This window comes from Portunus trituberculatus, chromosome 25 (genome assembly GCF_017591435.1).
Source record: "Portunus trituberculatus isolate SZX2019 chromosome 25, ASM1759143v1, whole genome shotgun sequence".
Taxonomy (NCBI): domain Eukaryota; kingdom Metazoa; phylum Arthropoda; class Malacostraca; order Decapoda; family Portunidae; genus Portunus; species Portunus trituberculatus.
Genome location: NC_059279.1, coordinates 8016451 through 8041490, shown reverse-complemented (window position 1 = coordinate 8041490; position 25040 = coordinate 8016451). Strand labels below are relative to the sequence as shown.

Below are 25040 nucleotides of genomic sequence, written 5' to 3'. Positions count from 1 at the left end.
GTCATCTGCTAAAAAAAAATGTTTTAATAGATTATAAGAATAATAAAATCAAAATGTCTCTCTGGAATGTACTATTATTTGTTTGAGTGGCTTTCATTATTAAAATTTAATACAAACAGAGATCTGTTTTCCTGAACAATGCTAAGAAATAAATGCAATAAAATAAAATAAGTTCACATGAGCAAAAGAGGAAGTGGGAGGGGGGGGCGTGCGGGTCTACTGGAAGCAAGAAGGGGGCGTCAGGTAAGATAGTTTGGGAACCACTGATTCTACCGGAACTTTACGAGACGCGCCAATCACTTCAAAGGACACAGGCGTTGGCGGTGGATGAGGCGCGGCAGGGACCGAAAAATTTCATCGTAAATCGGACCCAACTGACCTGAGGGGGGGTGCGTCGGGGCTTGGTCGGGGGTCGGTCTGGGTTTAGCAATGACCGACGGAACCCGAGGCGCCGACAAGGCCGTCCGTCCCTCAACCAGTTTGTAATGGACGTGGAAGAATGAGGAATAGCAGTTATAAATTTCTCTTTCAGCCTTTTGTCTATTCCAGGATGAGTGATTGAGGTGCGGTGCGTGGGGCCTCTTCCTCTCTCTCGCCTCTCTCCCTCTCTTCCTTCCCTGGCAGTGGTGAATCATAGCGTCAGGTCAGGCAGGCTACCTCCATTAGCGGCGCCTTGTTCTCCCTCCTCCTCCTCCCTTCTAAGTCCACTGTACCCTCCCTTACACGCCTCTGTCTCACCGACCAGCACTCTCCTTCTCTACTGCCACTATTACCACACCAAAATAACGCACTCTAACTGATACTACCTTTGTTTTTATTGTTATGTTAGGTTAAGTTAGGTTTGTCTTTATTAGCTACAGCAGGGAGATCAAACAGTGTAGGTATAGTAAAGGTCTAAGGCTCCATTGGTGTTTAGAATTCATTGTAACTTGAGCGTCTTTAGTTAAACAATTCTTATTTTAGTTTTCAGTGATAAAAGGATGCTGGGTCAGTTAATCGATACATTTGACCCTTTCACTGCTCAACATTCAATGCCCATAACTTTTAGACAGATTTTTTTCTGCTAAGGTTTCATAAATAATTCTGCAATGCAAAAAAGATAAAATTAATCTCGTTTTTTCCTCTTCTCTCTCATGCACAGTTACAGAAATCATTTTCACACATATGGAAAAGTTAATAAAAGGATTACCAAAACAGTAAACGGGTTAAATTATATTACTATTATGTTTTCTAGTTCAATATCAGTAAAGATCTTAAGAGTAAACTGACTGCAAGGAATAAAAGTCAAAGGCTCACATTCTCAAAGCACTTCTGAGCTTCACCTCCACTATTTCGACGGTTTATTTAAGTTTAGACAAGTTTTTAAGGTGTTTTTACGGTTATAGAGCCAAGTTGACAAGATTTCTAAACTATTAACTGAAGAAACACTCTTGAAAAATCGGCTAATCATCTCCGTGGACTTGGAAAGTCGTGGTGAGAGAGCAAAGCGTTTGTAAATAAGGGCCATAGGTTCCAGCAAGACACAGACTAGAGAGTTATACAGGAACTGGTCAGCAAATTGGGTAGTGGATGAGTGGAACACGCTTGGCAGTCAAGAAGTAAACACACAAGCGATAGAAAGCTTTAAAAAGCGAGATTTATGGAGGTAGATGAAAGGTGGTGGAGGGCAAATAGAGGCTGCCTTGTGTGGACTGGTTTTTTGCACACACACACACACACACACACACACACACACACACACACACACACACACACACACACACACACACACACAGACACACACACACACACACACACACACACACACACACACACACTGGAAAGGGGAGAATGTTATCGCACACACATTGTTACCCTCCCCTCGTCTCCACTTTCTTCTTCTCTTACACAAACCACTACCAAAGCTTCATATTTTTTTCTTCTTTTTTCTGACTAACCGATTACATACCCCGAGGAAAATAGCTGGTGTATAATAAAGTTATAAAACCATTCAAGTTTGTTTTTAATTCTTCTATTCTTAATTGATATTGTTTCCTCTCCTTCTCCTTCATAAACCTGACTTAACCTAAATTGTACTATTGGAAAAACTTTACCCTGGTATTAGAAATACATAAAAAAAATAGTAGAAAAGTTAACTAATTTGACAGCAAAGAAAAAATTTTAATGCTCCAGTGACAAGACCGTTGGTACACACACACACACACACACACACACACACACACACACACACACACACACACACACACACACCACCACCACCAACACCACCACGATAAGCCGAATATGTTACTGACACGCCCTTGGTCACCCTCCCCAGCCTTTATCATCACCCTCACCGCCTCACCCTCACCCTCGGCCCGCCACCACCACCTGTCTTCACACACCACGCTCCATCTGACGGCAGTTCAAAAGCCAATATGTCACCTCTACTGCAGGAGGGATGGGAGGAGGAGGAGGAGGAGGAGGAACGAATGATGACCTACTACCATTATACTATCTTCAGTCGTGAGTTTTCATATTTTTTGAGAGAGAGAGAGAGAGAGAGAGAGAGAGAGAGAGAGAGAGAGAGAGAGAGAGAGAGAGAGAGCACCACGGACACATAACGGTGGGACAGAACTTAGGCATTTCCGGTTTCGCTTTCCTCCTCTTCCTCTTCCTCCCCCTTCCCCTCCTTTTCCTCCTCCTCGCCGTCGTTGTCCTGGTGCGTGGAATTGACTCTCACTTCAACAATTACATGCGTTGAGAGAAATCAGAGCATTACGTGGCCATACATAACCCAAACGACTCTCTCTCTCTCTCTCTCTCTGGCGACCTTGATGACAATGTATAAGAAGTTTCCAGATAAGATTTTTTTTTGCTATTATTTTTTTCTTGCGGTACTTTCATGTTTTTCTCTTTTTTTTTTCCAACGTTCCTTATGTTTTGGATTTGTTGGTCATTAGATAATTTGTGACGGCCTGGTACAGTAAAGCGTCATAGATAACTAAAGTCCTTGTGTGTGTGTGTGTGTGTGTGTGTGTGTGTGTGTGTGTGTGTGTGTGTGTGTGTGTGTGTGTGTGTGTGTGTGTGTCGCCTGGACCTTGTGGTGGTGCCCCGGGGATTGCCTGAAGCTAAGATCTGGCATTCGTAGCTGAAACTCACCCACCACCACCACCACATTCTCAGCTCCTCACACCCCATTACGTGACACCTGGGTAGGCCTCACCTTCACACACACACACACACACACACACACACACACACACACACACACACACACACACACACACACACACACACACACCACAGTCGTATCACTAACTTTTCTCATTTCAAGTTTCGCAGTTTTTTTTTTCTTTTTCTCTTTATTCAGGTGAGAAATAATAAAGCCCCCAAACGTTTCTTCTGTACTAACTTGACCCGCGTAGTGTTGGATATAATAGCGCTGAGGGTCAGAATAAAAGGACCGCTACAAGGCGCTGCTCTCGTCGTTAGTACCTGGCCAAGGTGAGAAAAAACTTGAGTGGAATGATGTATTAGTTCCTATAGAGACGGTGACTTCCGTATCGCTACCCCAGGCGCCGATGGACCCGCCCAGAGGCAACCAACGTGACGAAGGTCTAGCCACACTTGAAAGGAAGGGGTATATATAGTACACCTAATGCTCACTCCTACCGGTCCCCTACCAGCCTACCTCACTTTTTACTCCAAGTGCCCACCGGCATCCCTCTGGCGGCCCCCTGTCAAGGCGGTGAGGAATGCCAGCGCTCCGCGGGACGTGACTCGGCTGGCAGTGGCAGAATCACCCATGGATTTGAAAGGCTTGAATTTTCATTGCAATCCCGCCAAGACTAAGGGAAGCACGCCTGGCTGAGGACTCATCACTCGCCATGCGTCAGTCTCGTGATCCCCGCAGCATCAGTACACACAGGGCATCACCAACGGCAATGAACGTTTCCGTGAATTAAACTTCCGCGACAGAAGACTTGTGGGATCAATCATTCATAAAAGAAACTACCTTTGACAAGTATCTCTTGACAAATTTTTGAAATTCTGTATGTAGAAGTGGTGAACATGCATGGTACCTACAATGTTTTCTGTATAGTGTGTGCACGTTAAGCATTAATTTCCCACCCATATAATCCTAGCCGTAATTTCCGCAAGAGAGTTTCCAGGAGAGTATTGCCTGTGGGACACCCTAGCGGCGCTCAAGAAAAGTACTGCACAGAACATTATTTGGTGGAGTGACCGCCCCTCGTGTTCCCTCTAGCTAATGGAAACCACTTCGCTGCCTTAGGTGAGATGATAAAAAAAAAAAAAAAGCTCTTGTAGAAATGGGCTTGAGATAACGCCAGATACAAGGAACAGCCTAACAGAAACTGGTCCACAAATAGGGCAGCGGATGAGCGAAATAAGGCTAGTAGCCACGCAGTACACGCCACCACGATAGAAAGCCTAGGAGAGAAAGCCTGATAGATTTATGGCTGGTGATGACCAGTACTAGTACTAGTACTTTGACTACACCGACAGATCTTTTCACAGCCTTAAGCTCTTGTAACGCTGCCCACCCATACTCAACCTTTATGAAAACACCCATAACTTGCCGCCCTCTTCACCAGGTCCCTCCTATACTTCACCTCTCTCTTACTCTCACCTTCACTTTCGTCTGTTTCACCTCTTACTTTCTCCCTTCATTCATTAGCCCATATTTGACCGCCCCATCGCAGCCTCTCCGCAACCTCCTCTCGGGGTCACATTATGTCTCCTCTTTCCGTCTCCCTCCTTTCACTAACTTCCCACGTCTTTTCTCTTCCGTCCTTCCCTCCCTGGTAACGACTCTCTCCCCATCACTCAAGCATTCATGAATACACAAGGCTCCTCCACACACCAACACTTGCCTAACAGCCTTTGGTGCACACACGGCCTCTACTCTCTTCACGATGAAGCCAAAGGTGATATGAATGCAATAAGATGAATGATTGGGTAGAAGGTGAGAGGCCTTACTTTGTTCTATCCTGTTCTCCTACACAGTATGTAGAGTAGCAGTTAGCGTTCAATCCATTACCTATTCCTTCTACGTAATCCTAGGGTAGGTGGGGCGAGCCATTACTTTGTTCTATACATACTTTAGTAATAATAGCAGTAGGTCTCTCAAGAAAGACATTCAATTCAAAAATTCACCTTGTATCTTCTTGCTGTCATAGGTAGGTACGTCCACATTCATCTTTTTATTTGATTAGACACCTGCCCCTCTAATTCAAGCGTCTATGCCTCCCAGTGGAAACTAAATTATTGTTATTACTTTAGTGACAGATGGTGAAAAACGTGCCTTAGTTCGGCCAACATCACATCAGTATTTCGGGTGTACATTACAAGGCCTAGAGGAACGTTAGGCTTACAAGAACCCATAGTTTTCAGTTTGCTTACCTCTACAGGCTTCCCGAGTGTCTCACAGTAACAATAACACCAGAAGAATAACACGTCTACCTTAAAAGCCTCGGAGGTTGTAAAAAAAAATCCTACTCTTTGGGATCAATTAAGGGCGTGAACACAGTAGATATACAAGGAGTTTTTATGGTGTGGTTACTTACGGCTGTTATTCCGCCGTCTCCTCCTCCTACTCCACCTTCTTCTGCCCCTCTCTCCTCCTCTTCCACCTCGGAGTCAATGCCCTGTTGTGTCGGCCTAAGTATAGCAAAATCCCTGTGTGTGTGTGTGTGTGTGTGTGTGTGTGTGTGTGTGTGTGTGTGTGTGTGTGTGTGTGTGTGTAATTCCCCTCGGTCGCCTGCTGGTCACCCAGCCAGTCTTCCCCATTACAGAGCGAGCTCAGAGCTCATAGACTGATCTTCGGGTAGGACTGAGACCACAACACACTCCACACACCGGGAAAGCGAGGCCACAACCCCTCGAGTTACATCCCGTACCTATTTACTGCTAGGTGAACAGGGGCCACACATTAAGAGGCTTGCCCATTTGCCTCGCCGCGCTGGGACTCGAACCCGGGCCTCTCGATTGTGAGTCGAGCGTGCTAACCACTACACTACGCGGTGTGTGTGTGTGTGTGTGTGTGTGTGTGTGTGTGTGTGTGTGTGTGTGTGTGTTGGAGGGTGGCCACAGTAATAATAGTGAAGTTGGTAGGATTTCAGTAGTAGTAGTAGTAGTAGTAGTAGTAGTAGTAGTAGTAGTAGTAGTAGTAGTAGTAGTAGTAGTAGTAGTAGTAGTAGTAGTAGTAGTAGTAGTAGTAGTAGTGGTGGTGGTGGTGGTGGTAGCAGCAGTATTTAGTAGTATGGCAATAGCAATAGTAACAGCAATAGTAGCAGCAATAATAACCGTAACAGTAGCACCAAGACAATAATCAGATAAGATTATTTAAGACCTCATCAGCAAGACTGCATTGGTGTTCGCCCTTCCCAGGATGGACAGACTGGGCGAAGTCGACGCGACAAATGAGAGTAGCAGGTGAGGTGCTGGCGGCGGGTGAGAGCTGACCAACTTTCTCGTTGCGCCAAGGTCCAGTCTGCTGTTCTTCCCCGTTGTGGTCACTCAGAGGACAAAAGGGGAGGGACGAAGGGAGAGAATGCGTGTGACAGAAAGAAGAATGAATGGCGACGATAGTGTGGTGTTAGAAGGCCAGTGTAAGGGTTCAGTGTGAAATGTTAGGAAGCTAGTGTGATACTGAGTGTGAGGGAATATGAAGGATGAAGATGAAGTGTGAGGCTGGAGTGTGAAGCTGGAGTGTGAGGATGAGTATGAGGTAGTATGATATTGAGTATGAAGGAGTGTGAGGCTAGACTGAGGTGTTAGGAGGCTGAATATGAGGAAATGTGAGGCTGAATGTGAGGGAGTGTGATGCTGGAGTGAAGTGTTATAGGAGGCCAGGGTGAGTGTGAGAGAGTAGCACCTTAAACGTAGAGCGCACAGGTGTGAAGGAGAAGCGCTCAGGTGTACAGGTGAAGGTAAACACATCAATATTCTCGCTCTCCTTCACATTTATAAGTTCTTCCTTAAGCATACCTAACAAGCAGACATGTTCACCTCCAGCCTTTTTTCACTCTCTTAAAAAACCTATTACCATACTGAGCCAAGCCACTCGTGTTGTATAGTTAGAAAACAATTGAGTTAGTACGATCTCTCTCTCTCTCTCTCTCTCTCTCTCTCTCTCTCTCTCTCTCTCTCTCTCTCTCTCTCTCTCTCTCACTACGGAATTTATGATAACCTGTACAAATCTTTTCATTTCCTTTTTATTCTCTATTTGAAGTTTCCCGTTCCTTTCTTGCCAAGTCAGTTAATAAAGGAGGAAACCATGCGAGCCTCTCTCTCTCTCTCTCTCTCTCTCTCTCTCTCTCTCTCTCTCTCCGCCACCCAGGTAGGTACAGCTCAGGTGGGTCTGGGTCTGGGTCTGGCCGGCGCCACACGCTACCCTCTCAGAGCAAGTTTTCCATACAAGCTCGTGCAACACTTTCAAGATCTCTTAAACCTTAACGACCTTTGCTATACTAGTGAGGCACGACCCCCCGAATATGGGAGGCTCCGATGAGTCTTGGGATGGTGGTGGTGGTGGTGGTGGTGTCTCCATTTCTGAATCAAGAGGCACCAATTCACCAAGTTTTTAAGGGGCAAACTTCACAGATGGAGGACCAACATCTTTTTAAAACGAAATCTTGTCAAATCATCGATTTTTCTGGTCATTAAAACTTCGACGCCGCTGCATTTATTTTTTTCCCCTCTCATTCACTGTAGGTGTATAGTGAGTGAGCTGGTGAGTGGGTGAGTGTGAGGCGGTGAAGGTTGGATGGTGATTAAGATGGTGAGTGTTGTAAGTGAGTTGGATAATTGGATGCAGCAGTAGATAGATAGGAAGCAAGTTGAGAGAGGTGAGGTGAGGTGATGTTAGGTTAGATTAAGTTATTTTACGTTAGGTTAGGTTAGGTTGGGTTGGGTTGGGTTGGGTTGGGTTAGGTTAGGTTAGGTTAGGTTTGGATTGGTTGGAACAGTAGATATTTAGATGATGAGCAGTCTGATTGAGCAGATGGGTGGGTAAGGCAATGTAAGGAGGATTGGGCGGTGAGTGGGTAGATGGGTGAGGCAGTGATGGGTGTGGAGGGCTGGGAGGCGAATGGGTGGTTGGGTGGGTGAGCAAGTGATAGATGTGGAGGCTGGGAGGCGAGTGGGTGGGTGAGTGAAGCGATGATGGGTGAAGAGGGTTGGGCTGTGGGTGAGGCTGTTGGTAGGTGGGAGGAAGGGGGGAGTGGCAGGTGTGGCGTGGACTGCTGGAACAGGTTTGCGGTCGAGATAAGAATAGCCAGTGACACCAGAGGAATGAGCGGCAGGGATCTATTGGGATGGGAATGTATCACGATTGTAGGACAGAAAGTGACAGGAAAAAAAGTAACACGAAAAAAGTAACGGAAAAAAGTAACAAGAAACAAAGTAAAAGAAAATAGTAACAGGAAAAAAGTAACAAAAATAGTGAATGCTATAACCACTGTTACTTTTTTCCCTAAATAAAATTAGTATTATTACTTTTTTTCCTGATACTTTCTTTCCGAGCACCATGTATAACAGGGGTCGAGCGGTCATCCCCTGCACCTCCCCTGACCTCCTGCTTAACGCAACACGTTCTGAGACATGAGAGTTTCACCTTAGGATTACTGCAATTAAGGTTTTGTAATAGTAACAGTAGCAAAGGTCAACGTGGTGGTGGTGGTGGTGGTGGTGGTGGTACTGCACATTATTTATTTGTTTACTACACACGCGTTGCTGTTCGATGTTCGTCAGCCAAAAATTAAATAAACAAATCAAATCAAATATACACTTCGCGTCCTTGTCAAAACCCTTTCACTGTATCTATATTCTGCATGAAACAATCAACTGTGACCTGAGAGAGAGAGAGAGAGAGAGAGAGAGAGAGAGAGAGAGAGAGAGAGAGAGAGAGATCCCACACTACCACCGCAAGACACCTCTACCCTCAACACTGCCGCATTCCTACTGACAACACCGGCTTAGTCAGCTGTCACTGCTGCCATTACACAGCCGAGATGGAGCAGTACCAACACCAACACGACAAACATCATTAAATTACTGTGATAATGTTATATTCCTCATAACTGTTAGACGTAATATGGTATTTTGTCCAGATTTATCCTCCCTCCATTCTCTCTCTCTCTCTCTCTCTCTCTGGTTCGTCCCTGGCCCAGCACTGTCCTATCACGAGACGTCCTCTGCCGCACACTACCACCACGGGAACACAAGGCAATACCTAAATACCTAACCTAACCTAACCTACACCCATGCCACAGACCACCATAGCCCCTCAGCCTCCCCTGACGGCCACACGGGTCACGAAGAATCGAACACTTATTTCCTGTAGTCAAAGTGAAGTGGAGCATTTTTTGGGGTAAAGGATGGCTGCGCTGGTCACCATGGTTACTACTAGACTCAGCTGAACGTCCCGCCTGACCTGACCGCTACCTGCCTTTCGCCTCGCCACTCCCGCCACAGCCACTGCCATTAATACATCCACGTCCATTATCGATTGCTGCAACTTGAGGTGAAGAAGAGGTCGGTGTTCTATGCAAGCTACACTCCATTAACCCTTTAAGTGACTTTTTTTTTCATTATTCTGTAACATTTTATCTGATGTTTATTTTTTGGGGAGTACTTAAGTATATTGCTTATTTTTGTGGTATAAGAAATTGAGAACAAACCTCTTATTCTTTCTCTTATGCATCAAATCATACTATATACTGCTCATGTCATCCGAATACAACCATAGAAGTGTAGGGGTTCTAAAACTACTTATTCAGCCTATCCTAACATGAGCACAAGAATATCCAAGCCCACCAACAACTGTCAATAACTTCATGTGCAAAAATGGGTGAGTAATTTCTCTCTTCACGTACTTGAGCAATAAAAACAATCGCCCCCCCACCCACCCTCTTATATATGTTTTTTTAATTACGCTCATCTCTTCTATTAGCAAAAATATAGCCAGATCCACAAGTGATTGACAGAAACAACGGAAAAAAGGTGATAGTGTTCTTTTTTATCAATTTCTCTCTCTCTCTCTCTCTCTCTCTTTACTAGGCAATATTCGCTTATTTCATCCTTTCACTAATAGACAAGTTTTTCCATTCCCATAATCACCTAAATTTTTTGTCCGGCATAATCACCTACATTTTTTTTAACCATAACTACCTACAAATTTTCTTTTTCCCTATAATGACCAACTTATAATTAATCTCTTTGTCTAATAAATAAGAGGATTTTTATGAAGACAGTCAGTTTATTAGAGAAATTGTGATATCAAAGACAAAACACAGGAAGAAATAGATTACTCGATTTCTGATGACTAATGATAACTAACAGGCTACATCTTCCACAGGCCACAGCGTCGATGAGTTCGGTCAAGGCTAAACACTGGATCCTATAATGGAAAGACAATAACAGTAAGGCAGCTAATTGTCCTTCCAATACTCCTGATAGCCTAAGCGATCTAAAAATACATGCAAGATAATTTAGGTAGTGTGTGTGTGTGTGTGTGTGTGTGTGTGTGTGTGTGTGTGTGTGTGTGTGTGTGTGTGTGTGTGTGTGTGTGTGTGTGTGTGTGTGCTGTGAATCATGGTCAATACTAAATGGCATCTGGCGTGTGTCTGTCTCGTCAGCATAATCTGTCTATATTGACTTTCCTCCGCTAACTTTGGACAAGAACCTCCCCCCCACACACACGATATTGACAAAGATGCATTGAGAATTCCGTTTCCCTTCTCTTCTTTACTCACGGATCCTCTTTCTTTTATTCAACCTATTTTTTTTTTTTTTGACGCTAATAACAATAGTGAGTATCGGAGAAATACTACATTTTTCTCATAACTTGTCCAAAATCCGGCTCACCTCCCGGCTCATACCACACCAAATTAGGAACACGCGAGTCACCTGGTACTCACACTGGCGGAGGTAGAAGTACTGGCAGAGTGGGGCTGTAAAGGGTTCAACTCTTATGTTCCTCGTGCTTACTGGAATGCCTGAATATTGCAACTACTGGGGACGATGCAGAGGGAAGGAAGTTACAATAGAAGAGGCTGTCGTCTTATCTTCTTAAGCTCCCTAATAACTCAAGAATGAAAAGAAATAAGAGAAGAATATAAGAAAATAAAACCATAAGAAGGGGAAGTTACAATTGAAGGAACTGTCATCTATAAATCTGTCTGATCTTTTTAAAGTTCCCGAGTAACTGAAGAATGTTAAGGAATAAGGGAAGAGCATAAGAAAATATGAGTATAAAACCGAGAAATTGCAACAGAAGCTGTCATCCATAAATCTGTCTGATCTTTTTAAGGCTACCTAGAGAAACAAGAATGATAAAGAAATAGGAGATCATAAGAAAAACCAGGAAGGGTTTCGGAATAATGTAACTTGTATTTTAATATATTGTAAAGGAGATGAAGAATGACAGACACACCGTACCATTCTAAACACAGATTGCCACTATTTCTTTCTGTTATAACCTGAATCTCAACTAAGTGTACTGTTTCATAGTGAGACAGAAAAGATCCAATAATCAACTCTTTCCATAATCTTTAATTTATTTCCCGTACAATATTAAAACGTCACACAAACACCAACACTGCCATACCCATTCAACAAGACCCAAGGCTGCCCCAAGACTGCCCCTCTTGGTTACTCTTGCTGCTGCTACCTAACAAACTAACCCACCATAGCGCCGGCTTATACGTGTACACCGCCCTTCCTTTTTTTCATTTGCTTGCGTTCCACGTGTGACCCAAAAAGAAACCCTAGTCTGAGGTGCAGTGACTGTCCTGAGGTTTCGTAAGGCTCGCTCTGGTAACCCTGAATTAAATGAGGACGGAATGAGCACAAAGGGAAAAAAAAAAGGGAGAAAGAAAGAGAAAAACGAAGAAGGTATCTAAAATAAGAACAAAAATATAAAAAAAGAAAATAGAAAAAATAATGAAGAGAATTAAATAGATAAGAAAAAGATAAAACTAAATAAGAAAGACCAAGAAGATAGATAAAGCTAAATATGGATAATCAAACGAGAAAAGAAAAACAAAATAAGCAAAATGAGTAAAGAAACACTAAAACCAAACGTCTACGGCAACAGCACACCATCCCAGTCACGCCACAGCTGTACAGACATCAAGAGAGAGAGAGAGAGAGAGAGAGAGAGAGAGAGAGAGAGAGAGAGAGAGAGACCTACGCAAAGAGCATCTCATTCCCTCACTACTGACTGAAGCTCCACAACTCAGCCTCAGTGGAGTGCTTTCATGCATGTGGGTTTATACATACACAGATTGAACGTGACCCTCCATGACACTCTACGCTAACCCCGTTCAGTGTTCAAAGAAATAACAGTGATGGGATTACTTTTTTCCCTTTTTTTTTTTTTTGGCGTCTGTCTTATACCTACACCTCAGCAACGGTCTCGCCAGATGTAAGAGAGAGAGAGAGAGAGAGAGAGAGAGAGAGAGAGAGAGAGAGAGAGAGAGAGAGAGAGAGAGAGAGCAGTACCAGTGTCTTATCAAGGTTCTGCCACTCATGCACCACCTCCAGCACCAAATAATGTCTGCTCTACGCCACTATAGCTACAGATGAATAACAGAATACAGCAACGTAACTGTCTGGCAACTCTGAGCATCGTAAGGTCTCCCTCCCTCCCTCTCACTTCCCTGCTTGCTGCTTGGGCTCATAAAAGGCCTTTAAACTATTAAACCTACACTAACTAACCAGGTAACGACCACTATAACATAACAGATAAGAGTGAAAACCAGTCCTCGCCTCACTACCACACACGCCAGTACTCAGCCCTAGTTGTTGCTCCGTTGTAAGCACAGAGACGGAGGGTTCTCACTTCTCAGACCCCGTCATCAGTGGGTGGTTCTCCGCCTCTCTCCCCATCCCGCTCCCCGCCGTCCACTGGCTTGCCTTGGACCACCTCACTCACTCCTGACATTCCGGGAAATTATGAATACTGACCAGGTGATGGGCTGCTGACAACACTAGAAGGAATCATGCATGTAGCAGATGTATACAGCCTTGGAATGTGTATACATGACGCATTTATCGCTACCATTGCACGACGTAGGCTACCGTGCCACGTCGCCAGATGCATTGAGTAATCTGACCCTGTGTATATTACCTATGTGACATTCGGAGCCGTATTCTTAAATGGCACCTTAATGCAACTTCTTCCAGAATCCACTAGAAGTCTTGCATTTATTCCGTCTAACATGGCTGCCACACCTTCAATAAGGAAACAACCACCGTGAGAATCTAACTAATGATCTCTGTACTAATGGGATATATTAATCAAACACAACAATGTCTGCGGACACAAGGATAGGAGTGTGAGAGGGACATGTGGTGGCTTGGACAGGGGACGAGCACACCGCGTCGTAAATAGGCCAACACTCGCCATTCTACAGCACCTCCCGAAGGTGACTGGACTAGATTTCCCCGCCACACTACACACCACCCCTCGCACGGCCTGCAACGATGATCAGGTGGACACAGCTGGAGGAGTGGATGTGAGTGGAGGCGAGGCTGGACTCCGCACACTGGTGGTGGGATTAAAGAGGACCTCTCGACCCCGAAGACCACGGCCAGGTGTTGCAGAACGGGAGGTTACTGCGGGACTCGGCAGCCTTACCTTGCACAGAGGTGGTTGGGACGAAGCAGCGGTGGACGGCACAGGGGCTACGTAGACAGCATAACACCCTCCAGGGAGCACAGTGATTATACGTGTTCAACTTCGAACCGGCACCACACCACGAACAGAGCAGACCCCGCCAGGCCAACTGACGCCGTGGCCACCTCACACACCAGCTTCAGGCCTTGCTCTCCCAGCACCACGGATCACCCAGCTGTGTCACACGCTTCACCACATCGTTACACACACTTCAGAGTAAATCCTCGAATACTAAAGCACTCCAAATAGATCAGATTTCCCTTTCAAAGGAAAAGAGAACAGACGGGCGGCATCCCTCCCGTCCAACAGGATGGCCCACGCCAGACTGACGCAAGTTCGCTTGAGACAAACCATCAACCGATAGCACGCGAGTTACCAATTCACCTTTCAGACGCTGCCTTACTGCTGCTCACCTCCTCACCCACTGTGTCCCCGCAGCCTCCTTCATCTCACCACAACACCCACTGTAACACACACTACCTGAAGGAGAGCTCTCGCACAAACCCCAACAAAGTGCCTCCACCAATGTGTCAGGAACGGATCCGTGGAGGATGTAAAGCTTTACTCATCTTAATTTTTCTTTGTATTGCTGTAATGTCTGAAATTATAAGGTTAACTACACACACACACACACACACACACACACACACACACACACACACACACACACACACACACACACACACACACACACACACACACAGAGAGAGAGAGAGAGAGAGAGAGAGAGAGAGAGAGAAAATAGATAAACAATAAAAAATCATAATAATGATATATATAATTATAATAATAATAATAATAATAATAATAATAATAATAATAATAATAATAATAATAATGGACATTAACAGAAAAAATATCATAATCATCATCAGCAGCATTACCTGACTGGGGCACCTTGACTGGCACAGTGACACAGGTGGCAGGCACTGCACAGGTAGGCGTCTCAGTGATGCGTAATAATACTAGCAACAGATGTCCACACTCGCCAAACTCCCAGTGTCGTGAGGGCTTCACTAGGCGACAATTCTAGTGAGATTGCTAAGGTTCGTTTTTTTTCTGATTTTTGTATCTCTTTTTACCCGAAGAATATTGCTTGAATAATCTCTCTCTCTCTCTCTCTCTCTCTCTCTCTCTCTCTCTCTCTCTCTCTCTCTCTCTCTCTCAATCAGAAGGTCGATAATGATAAAATAACACGCTTAGCATTTTTATACATTTTTTTTTCAAAGTTTTAAAATAATTTCCTTAATCATAATTTTAATCATAATCATAATGGATTTTACGAAACAGAGCTTCTCTTCTCCCTGATCGCATTAATAAAGGCGATCATTCAACGGCTTTCATATTTTTCCATTTATTTTTTAAGAGTAAGAGAGTCTGCAAGATGTTTTTGTTTTATATTCATTAATCATTTGTACACATACAATTCATTATATTCCCCATCCCGCTGCAAAAAATCCAACTCTCCTAATTTCGGTGACAAAACTTTTATTTTCCTTTTCCTTTTTTATTTTTAAGGTTAAGAGATTGTATTTTTATATAATATATTTATTTCACTTTTTCATTTACTTATTTATTTTCTTTGTTTTTTTCATTCTTTTTTTTTTTTCTCTCTCGTACAGGCACAAAGGCACACATTCCTTGCTCAGCCGCCACAGAGAGGGCCAGAGTATGTACACTAGTGAGGCACATCACGGCACCATCATCGCCACCACAGTTTTTCAGTTTTAACAGTTTATTATGCAGTGTATATACATGAAGAAACGAGTGTAGGAACATTTCACTTTAATCACAAAACGAAATTTATTCCTCTCCACACTGGCAGACCACGAGATGCCGTCCACGAGGCGGTGAAAGGCTCGCTGCGGTACCTTGGGCTAGTTTCCACCGGTGCATTCTGGCCAGTGTGGGCTGAGTGGTTGCCGGAACCAGCTGAGCAAGGAACATATTTTGAAACACTTCGGCGCCGCACCTCTAGTGCATTGAATGAGCTCTAGTTGATGTGACATGGTATTCAAGAGTATTATTATGGTTCTAGTCACAAATCAACACGTTATCTACAATACTAACAGGATAAACACTCTTGAGAACCAGGCTTTGTAACCCTTGAAAATAGCCATGATGAGACAGCAAAGCAAAAGCAGTTTTTAACGGTATTATTGTAGTTTTAGTTAAAGATTAAAAAGTTATCTGCGATGTCAACAGGAGAAAATCTATTGAGAACCCAGCTAATTATCACCGGGGTCTTTGAAAATAATCATGGTAAGAGAGCAAAAGCGCTTCAGAATGCGGATATGGATGTTGGGTGCTGCTGGTATAAGATGATCGGGATAAATGACCACAGTTGTGTGCTAAGTGTCTGTACAGTAGCAATAAACTAATAACTTTTTAACTTACAGGGGCTTGTTTGGTTTTCTCCCACACAACTTTCCAGCCAACTATCCTCTCCTCTTCAATTACACTCAACTGTCCCCCCCTTTTCGAAACTGACTATCCTCGGTCTGTCCTTTACTCATAATCTAAACCGGAAACTTCACATTTCATCTCTTGCTGAAACAGCTTCTATGAAGTTAGGCGTTCTGAGGCATCTCCTCCAGTTTTTCTCACCCCTCCAACTGCTAACTCTGTAGGAATCGTTTATAGACTGGTTACATGCTCTGCTGTATATAGATGACACAGTATTACTGGCCACGACCAGAGCAGCCATGTTAAGCAAACTTGGCATATTGAATGATTTCTGTTATGAGTATGGGATGAAAGTTAAAGCCTCTAAATCAAAGTTCTTTGTTATAAACGGTGGTACAAACGATGCTGAGCCTTTGCGTGTGAATGATTTAGTTACGAAGCACTGCAGTAGTTACATCTATTTAGGAAGCCCATTTACATGTGACGGGTCGGTATCATCTGCTGTGAAACTTCACGCTCAAAGTAAGCTTTGTCATGTATTGAAATTTCTTTCTTTCATACGGAAAAATAACGAGACTCCCTTTATTGTATAAAGACGCTTGTTTAATGCTGCATTGATGTTCTCATTGCTGTATGGTTGCGAGTCCTGGTTAGGAGCAGACCTAAAACCGGTAGATAAGTTATATAACTGGTCCATGAAGGAATTATTGGGAGTGAGGACAACTATTGCGAAGTGTTTGCTATGCCGAACTAGGATACCCCTCCATGCCTGATTTAGTAAGATACAGACAACATAAGTTATAAGTCTGATAGACACGATATGAATGATGATCCTTTGTCCTTTGCTATGAAATATGTTATTGATTTAAATACCCAAGCAGGAAAACTTGTAGCGTACATGGCACGTAATAATGTCCCACTCTTGTCCACAATGTTCCATAACGTTCATGACACCCTCATTAGATCAGATTAGATGCAATATCTACAAAACTATTAACCCTAATTTGACGGTACATAATATACTGTATATGAAAAAAAAAAAACAAGTGCTTAACGACCTCCACAGGATCTCCTTTACACGATTTAGAGTGAGTGGCCACAGTTTGGCAATAGAAACAGGACGCTGGAATAGGCGTGGGCGTGGCAGCCTTCCTATTGAGGAACGTCTGTGTATGTGGTGACCAACAGACAGAGCACCAAGTGGTAGAACAATGTCCCCACACTCAACATATTAGACATTCATATGGATTTACTACTTCTGACCGATATTTTTCAGATTTCACTGATGATGTTGCTAGCGAAGAAATTCGTAAAATTTGGGTGTATGTGACTGAGATAGGTACAATAATTTAGTTTTTTCTATAGCCTTTGTTGCCGTGTCATTCTATTTTCCCTGAGGTCTATAGCCTTTGTTGCCGTGTCATTCTATTTTCCCTGAGGTTTTTACTTGTATTTTTCTTTAATAGGAACTATTTGAATGACCTTTCTTTATACGGTTTACATGAGTTTCCTTATTTTGATTAATGATTATAATGTCGATATTCTAATTTCAACTATTTTAACATTTTGGTTCTAGATATTTATAAATGTTCTTTGCACGAGTCTTTTAGTTGTGGCCGTTTAATCTCCTTTATTTGTAATGGAATACAGTTTATTTATACATTCTTTGTCAAATTAAATTTTTGTATTAGAATGGACTCTATGATTTGATTGTAATGTATTATGTTAAACTGTGTTCAATAAACCTATCCATCTATCTATTTGTCTATCTATCTATGGAGTACTCTTCGCATGTTTGCGAGGTTCCACTCACACAGTTTTATTAGACAGATCTCGTTATCTTTTACCGCTATTTTCATGCTAACTGCTCTTTTGATTTTTGCTAACGCATGCCTCCTCTCTTCCTGCGGCTTCGCTGCACAAGGCTTTCTTCTTCTCACCCCTATTCTGTTTAACTCTCTAATACAAGAGTTAACCAATACTCTCAATCATTCATACCTTTCTCTGATAAACTCTGGAACTCCCTGCCTGCTTCTGTATTTCCAACTTCCAATGACTTGACTTCCTTTAAGAGGGACGTTTAAAGACAATTATCTCTTTACTTCCGCTAACTCTATCGAACCTGTAAGGGCTATTTTTATTTTTTGTTCCCCTTGGTCAGTTTCCCCTCTTACATATAAAAAAAAAATGGACAAAGAAAGGAACTTCTTTAGAAACCATTATTACCACCACCATCACCACCATCATCACCATCACCACCACCACCACAACATCTAACCTACGAAAACAAACCCAGAAAACACAACCCGCACCACTACAGACGATGAGGGAAGCAGAGTCTCCGCATGTGCGGATTACCTTCCCTCATCTCAAGCAGATCATAACAAGTTTGTATTGAGCCCACGCCTTGCATCTCATATGGCGGGATACACGACGCTCCAGCCACACCTCTATAACCTTGAGACGGCAATGGACAGGTGGTGCAGGGTCAAGCAGGGAGCGATTGCGGCAGGGAGGGAGAGAGGCAGGGGGACTTTAGGGAAGGAGGTACAGGGAGAAGGCCTCGCGACACAGTGCTCGTCTCAGGTAGTTCTGTGACCCGGTGTATCTGTGAGTCTTGGCATGCACCTCGCACCACGCCGGGGACTGCGCTGACTCTAAATGCATCTGTGGTATTTCTCTTTCTGTCAGTGTCGTGGACTCCTCAGGTGTTGGCGGGGCACATGAGAAGCCTTTTTATTATTATTATTATTATTATTATTATTATTATTATTATTATTATTATTATTATTATTATTATTTTGTTTCCAAGACATAAGTTGTATTTTTTTTCTCTCCTTATCTTTATCATGTAGGAAGGGCGCCGGCAAAGTCAACAAAAATTACAATAAAGAATCCCCACTGAGATGCCTACCTCTTTGCTGCACATCGGTCTCATTTTAGGTGAGGTAGATAATGGAGTTTATCACGCAAAGCTAAAGTGCCGCCTAGATGTTTCATTATGCAAGACTAATAGACCTCTAGAAGTTTTGTTATTATGCAGGTTTTGTTATTTAAGAAGTTTTAAAATGTATAGGTGTTGTTTTCTTATCCTCTGAGTTCTTAGAGTTGCTTTTTGATGGACTCTGATTTTATATTGGTAATGCTGCTAGATAACCCACCATTACTAGACTGGAAGACTTGTTATAGTGACTTAGATGTTATAGTTTTATTATGAAGTCTCTTTAATGATCAGTGAGGTGTCTTTCTTTCTCCTTTGAGTTCTTTTGAGTTGCTATTTGATGGACTAGCTGATTTTCCATTTGTTACTTATTTCTGTTAAGTACTTCATTATACTGGACTAAACACCTCTACTCTAGTGCACATAGCTTTCATGTTATGGTTACATTGTGAATTCTTGTCTTTGTTTCTTCTTTGAGTTCTTCTGAGTTGCTATCTGATGGACCAGCTGATTTCCCAAATGTACTATATTTCTATCATATTTCATCCAACTACACTAAACAGTTCTGCTCTAGTGGCTTTGATATTATGGTTTTATTATGAAGTCTCGCCCAAAATTAATGGGTGTTCTTTGCTGCTCCTTTGAGTTCAGAGTTGCTAATTTTCCATTCTTAACGCCACTATTTACGGATGGTACTTAGAAACAGGTATGGCGCCGCAGGAAGGTCATATTTCGCGTTACCTGTCCCAGTAGACATTATCCAGGAATAAACAGCCTTCATGAGGGAGAAAGTAAGTGCAGTGAAGCGTTAATCTATGCATGGGAGGACTGTCAATGAGGGGAAGAGAAAGGCTCAAGGAAAGTCACATGATGCTTAAGAGAATCACCGCAGGATACGCCTCGTCATGGAATGAATCCTGCCTATGATCTTTTTTTCCTTTTTTCTTCTGATTTTTTTTTCACTTCCCATGATAGTCAAGATGATAACGTCACATCCAATCAGTATAACAATGGCTGATTTATTATTCTCTATCTCCTCGCTTTATCCTATTTCTTCTTTCTTCCTTCCGTTCCCCGTCTTCCCTTCCCTCTTCCAAATACTGCTTCTCTCTTCTTCTTTTTCTCATTGCCTCTCATTTTCCTCTTCTCACTGTCTCTGTATATGGTCCTATGTTCTCTTTCTCTATCTTTTCCCATCTCCTCTTCCTTCTTCTTTTTTCTACTCTCTTCCCTATTTCATCTCACTGCTTCTCCTTCCTTTCCTCACTGCCCTTGCTCTCTCTTATGTTCGTAAATTATTTCACTCTACCTTTTCTAATTTTCTATTCCTCTTCTCTCTCACTCTCTTTCGCCTCCTTGCTCTATTTCCTACTTTATCTCACTACCTTTCCTTTTCATCTCTCTCTCTCTCTCTCTCTCTCTCTCTCTCTCTCTCTCTCTCTCTCTCTCTCTCTCTCTCTCTCTCTCTCTCTCTCTCTCTCTCTCTCTCTCTCTCTCTCTCTCTCTCTCTCTCTCTCTGTCCTTAATATTATTCCCATCTACTTTCTGACTCTTCCTATACTTTTCTTGTTCTCTCCTCTTTTTCATTTTTCACTGTCCCTCTTTTACCTCTCTGCTCTTTTACATTTCTTTCCCAGCCCTTCCTATCTACCTTTTCCTTACCTCCATAGCTCTTTCTTCCCATCCCCCTTCCGTTCATCTCTTCCTACCTTTTAGCGATCCTACAGCGATCCTACTACTTTTTTTTATTCTACCTGTTCCCATCCCTCCCTCTACAGAGTATTCTTCCCATACACATTCCTCAGATCTCTCTCATTCCCACAGTCTGTCTTATAAATCTTCTCTCTACTAGTTAGTTGTAGGATTGTTAATGATTACATGCATTTTTCTACGTGTATTGCCCCCTCTTTGTTTTATACATACGCGCATGCACGCCAGCACACACACACACACACACACACACACACACACACACACACACACACACACACACACACACACACACACACACACACACACACACACACACACACACACACACACACACACACACACACACACACACACACACACACACACACACACACACACACACACACACACACACACACACACACACACACACACACACGTATAATCAGTAATGATTATTTTACAGACACGGAAATGCATGATAATTTTCCAAGCAGGAACGTGGAATGTTCCTATCAATACACGATTACAACATTAATTACAACGACTTCTGTTTACACTGTTACTGGCTGCTACCACCATCACCACCACCACCACCGATGCTGTCGCCTTACCTCTCCCGTGTCGTTTTCACTATCGCTAGGATCCTCAATTAGGATCACCAGCAGCTCCCTTCCGCAGGACATCGCTACGTCTCACACAAGCGAGGGACTGCCTACCGCCACGCCCTCTCTTTATTTACTGCCTCCCTCGCGGGTCCCACTCGCGCCTTGCTAATAGAGGAGCAGAAGTGCCGCCCCGGACACGCACACACGCACGTGAGGCGTACAAGAGTGGTTAGTGTCGGCGGCGCTCACCACCACAAGGCGTGAGCGTTGTGAGCGTTACAAGCGCCGCGCCACTTTCCTTCTCAGTAATATGATCGTATTAACAAACAATGCAGAGCAAACAGCCCTCAGCGCTGACTTAATTGTGTGTGTCTACCGTGTGTTGCAATGCAGACTAGAATAATCTCTTAGCAACACTGTAATCAACCTCGCTAAAGATTCCTGTTTCGTTCCGCTTAAATTCGGGTTAAAATAGCCTCTGATCACTACTGTAATCAAACTCGTTTTATAATCTTGTTTTGTTTCACTTAGTACGAAAGTAAACCGCAAACACAAAACCTGTATCACCTTGCACCACACGCCAGAAGGCAGATGTTATCTCACACCTGCGTCATGAGACCATGGCAACAAGTGTTACGAGGGCCAAAGGTGACAGTGCGGGGCTGTAACGTCTGTCTGGTAGGCACACAATATAGGGAGGTCAACAGATTTCCCGGAGACTGCACGAGGTCTGAGGAGGTTCAAAGGCGGTGCCTCCAATGGATCAATAATTCAGTCCATGGCAGCAGACAGGCGGGAGGGAGGTAGCTGCGGCAGCAATAACTGGTTCCACGTCCATTACAGACATCCCCCTTTACCTCGCGTGTTTTTACGTAATGTCTATCTAATAAACTATACGCCCAACCCTCCCATTGTCTTCTTGTCCTTGTAATTCCCAAGTTCTCGTCAAAGGAGGATTATCAAGATGAGCAGAAAGCAAGGAGGAACAATGACACAATTCCCCCGCAGCAAAACCTGTAATTCGACTTACTTACCATTTTTTCTCCAGCTGGGGAGGCGCTCACAGTCAGCACAGAACACCTGGGACTCCTGCAGCGATCCAGACCCTTCATGCACGATCCTTTACCACCCGGATCCTTCCCAGAGAGTCACCAGGCTGGGTCCTTTACACACAGATGAGCCGTGATGCAGGATAACGATCTTCCAATGACTTCGAACCCGTGAGGCGCTACTTCAAGTCAGTCTTCTCAGCGGCGGCGGAGGGCAAGACGCACCAGACATTACACAACAGGTGAAACTTTCCGTGGGTGCGGTGTCTAGGAGGTCTCAATGAAAACTCGACACCTTACTAGATTTTCTCCTCTTCTTATAAGCGGCAACCGGCTACCTCGTGCACGTTCATGTTTGAAAGCGAGTTTAGGGCGCCGTCCAGCAGCAGCAGCAGCAGCAGACGGCGGCGTGCAAAGGCCAGCAGTGGTCAGCGGGCCGGCGGGAGGCGTTCACAGGAGGCGGGTCTGACTCGTGGAGGCACCCAACTCTCGCTTTCTTCCTTCTTGCGTCTTCTTATCTTCCCTCTCTTCTTCTTCCTTTTCCGTACCGACACCCAACTCTCGCTTTCTCCCTTCTTTTGCTTTCTTTTCTTCCTTCTCCTCTTCTTCCTCTTCCGTGTCGACACCTAACTTTCGTTTTCTTCATTCTTGCATTTTCTTTATCTTCCCTTTCCTCTTCTTCCTCTTCCTTGGTGGCACCTGACTCTTCCCTTCTTCCTTCTTGCATCTTCATTCTCTTCGCTCTCCTCTTCTTCCTCTTCTTCAGTGACACCCAACTCTCCCTTTCACCATTCCTTCTGATACTCGTCCTCCTTTCCTCTTTATCTCCTCCTCCTCCTCTTCCTCAATCCTCCTTTCCCTCACCTGGTTGCGGGGGTGAGGGGGCGGTGACCTAAGTGGCCCCTTTAGATACGACAGGTAACGGGTCGCCCCTCACGCTGCCAAGATAGCGTGACCTCCCCTCGGCCCAGAGTCGTTAACCTCATGTCTGCCCCGCACGCCAAACTAGAGACCAATGTAGCCTTATGGAAATACTCAGCGTGAAGTATGCTTTCGATTCATTTCCCTCTGGTTTGGTGATGTGTGAGGCGATACGTGGATCTACACTGCAATTTCAAGCAGTTTTTTGTTATGCAGATAAGCGATTTAACCCTTTGAGAACTAAGGCATATGTTGTTTCATTTTAGCTACAATATACAGTTCAGTTAATCAAAAAGCATTGTGGGAATTTATGCATCAATTCATTCAGGAATTCCAGATTTTTTTTTTTTTTATTAATGGCATACGTAATTTATTTTAGACATTTTAACTCAAACAAATTAACTATACGCACTGAAATACTTTACAAGATAACTGACACCTTTTACTGTGAGTGTAGCCTTTCAAAACCCTCGCGTTAACTTGTACAAGGTGAGAGGAAGCTGCAGCAGTCACGAGGTTTAAAGGGCGAGGCAGAATGTGTCACCTCCCCTAGTCATCCCTCCTAGTTTCCATTTCCCGGCGCAGCTCGTAATACTTTCCCAGTTCATGCAAATTTCCCAGTGCAGGCTCGGGTCAGCTCTGCGCCGCCTGAGTCTGCAGCCTCCCCATCCCTGCCCCAAATCGCCTCGGGTCCCAGCCATTGTCAAAACCATTTCAGGCCATTTTCCGGGTCACACGCCGGCCATTACGAAGCGACCAAAACTTTCTCTCCATTTTATCGGACTGACACAGCGGACGAGTCGAGCACCCCACACACAAACACACACACACACACACACACACACACACACACACACACACACACACACACACACACACACACACACACAGGTAGACGGATAGATAGACAGTTTATTGACCACAATGTACAGGAATATCAATCTTTACAGTATCCAAAAACAATGATAACCCAATATAAAAAATGATAAATAAATAAAAATCACCAAAAAAATCCTGTAGTCCAAAGAAAAGAACAACAAAGTACCAAGTCTGCCTCGTGTGTTGGTCGTCTCGTAATCCAATGAAGCTTCCGCATTGCATCTTTATCTCCTTTACTTATCATCACTTTCACTGCCTGCATTGCGCATCCACTTCACTTTCTTTTGATCGTAATGCAACTGGTACTTTCTCTACTTAAGCGTCAAGTCGTACATCTATTTTTTTTCTCTATCTCTTTCTCACTCTTTCTCTCGTCTCTACTTTCCCCGTTACTATTTTTTTTCTCTCTCTCGGCTTCGGTCATATGTTCATTTTCACTTTTCACCTGGAGAGATGGATTACCGTACTTAAGTCTGCACGAGAGTGGCAGTTCGGGCATTCATTGATGATTTACAGGTGTGCAGGGCTGCTGGGTGGCGAGGAGTGGGTGCTGAGGTACATGTCCGTGCAGGTGTGTGTGTGTGTGTGTGTGTGTGTGTGTGTGTGTGTGTGTGTGTGTGTGTGTGTGTGTGTGTGTGTGTGTGTGTGTGTGTGTGTGTGTGTGTAGTGGTGAAGGTGATGACCTGGTGAGGGTGTGGTGTAGATGACCTGGTGAGGCGTGTGTGTGTGTGTGTGTGTGTGTGTGTGTGTGTGTGTGTGTGTGTGTGTGTGTGTGTGTGTGTGTGTGTGTGTGTGTGTGTGTGTGTGTGTGTGCATAAAGGAGGAGGAGGAGGCGGAGGAGGAGGAGGGTCTGTACC

At 43.9% G+C, this 25040-nt stretch overlaps 1 protein-coding gene across 1 annotated transcript in view; it reads right to left on the bottom strand.

The window, feature by feature from the left end:
- LOC123508980 overlaps positions 1–22663 on the bottom strand; it is a 106449-nt gene extending 83786 nt beyond the window's left edge. The window contains exon 1 of the mRNA XM_045263079.1: positions 22369–22663. Within this exon, the coding sequence (XP_045119014.1) occupies positions 22369–22446 (78 nt within the window). The 5' untranslated portion in view covers positions 22447–22663. The remainder of the gene's footprint in view (positions 1–22368) is intronic.
- Between the last annotated feature and the right edge of the window lie 2377 nt (positions 22664–25040).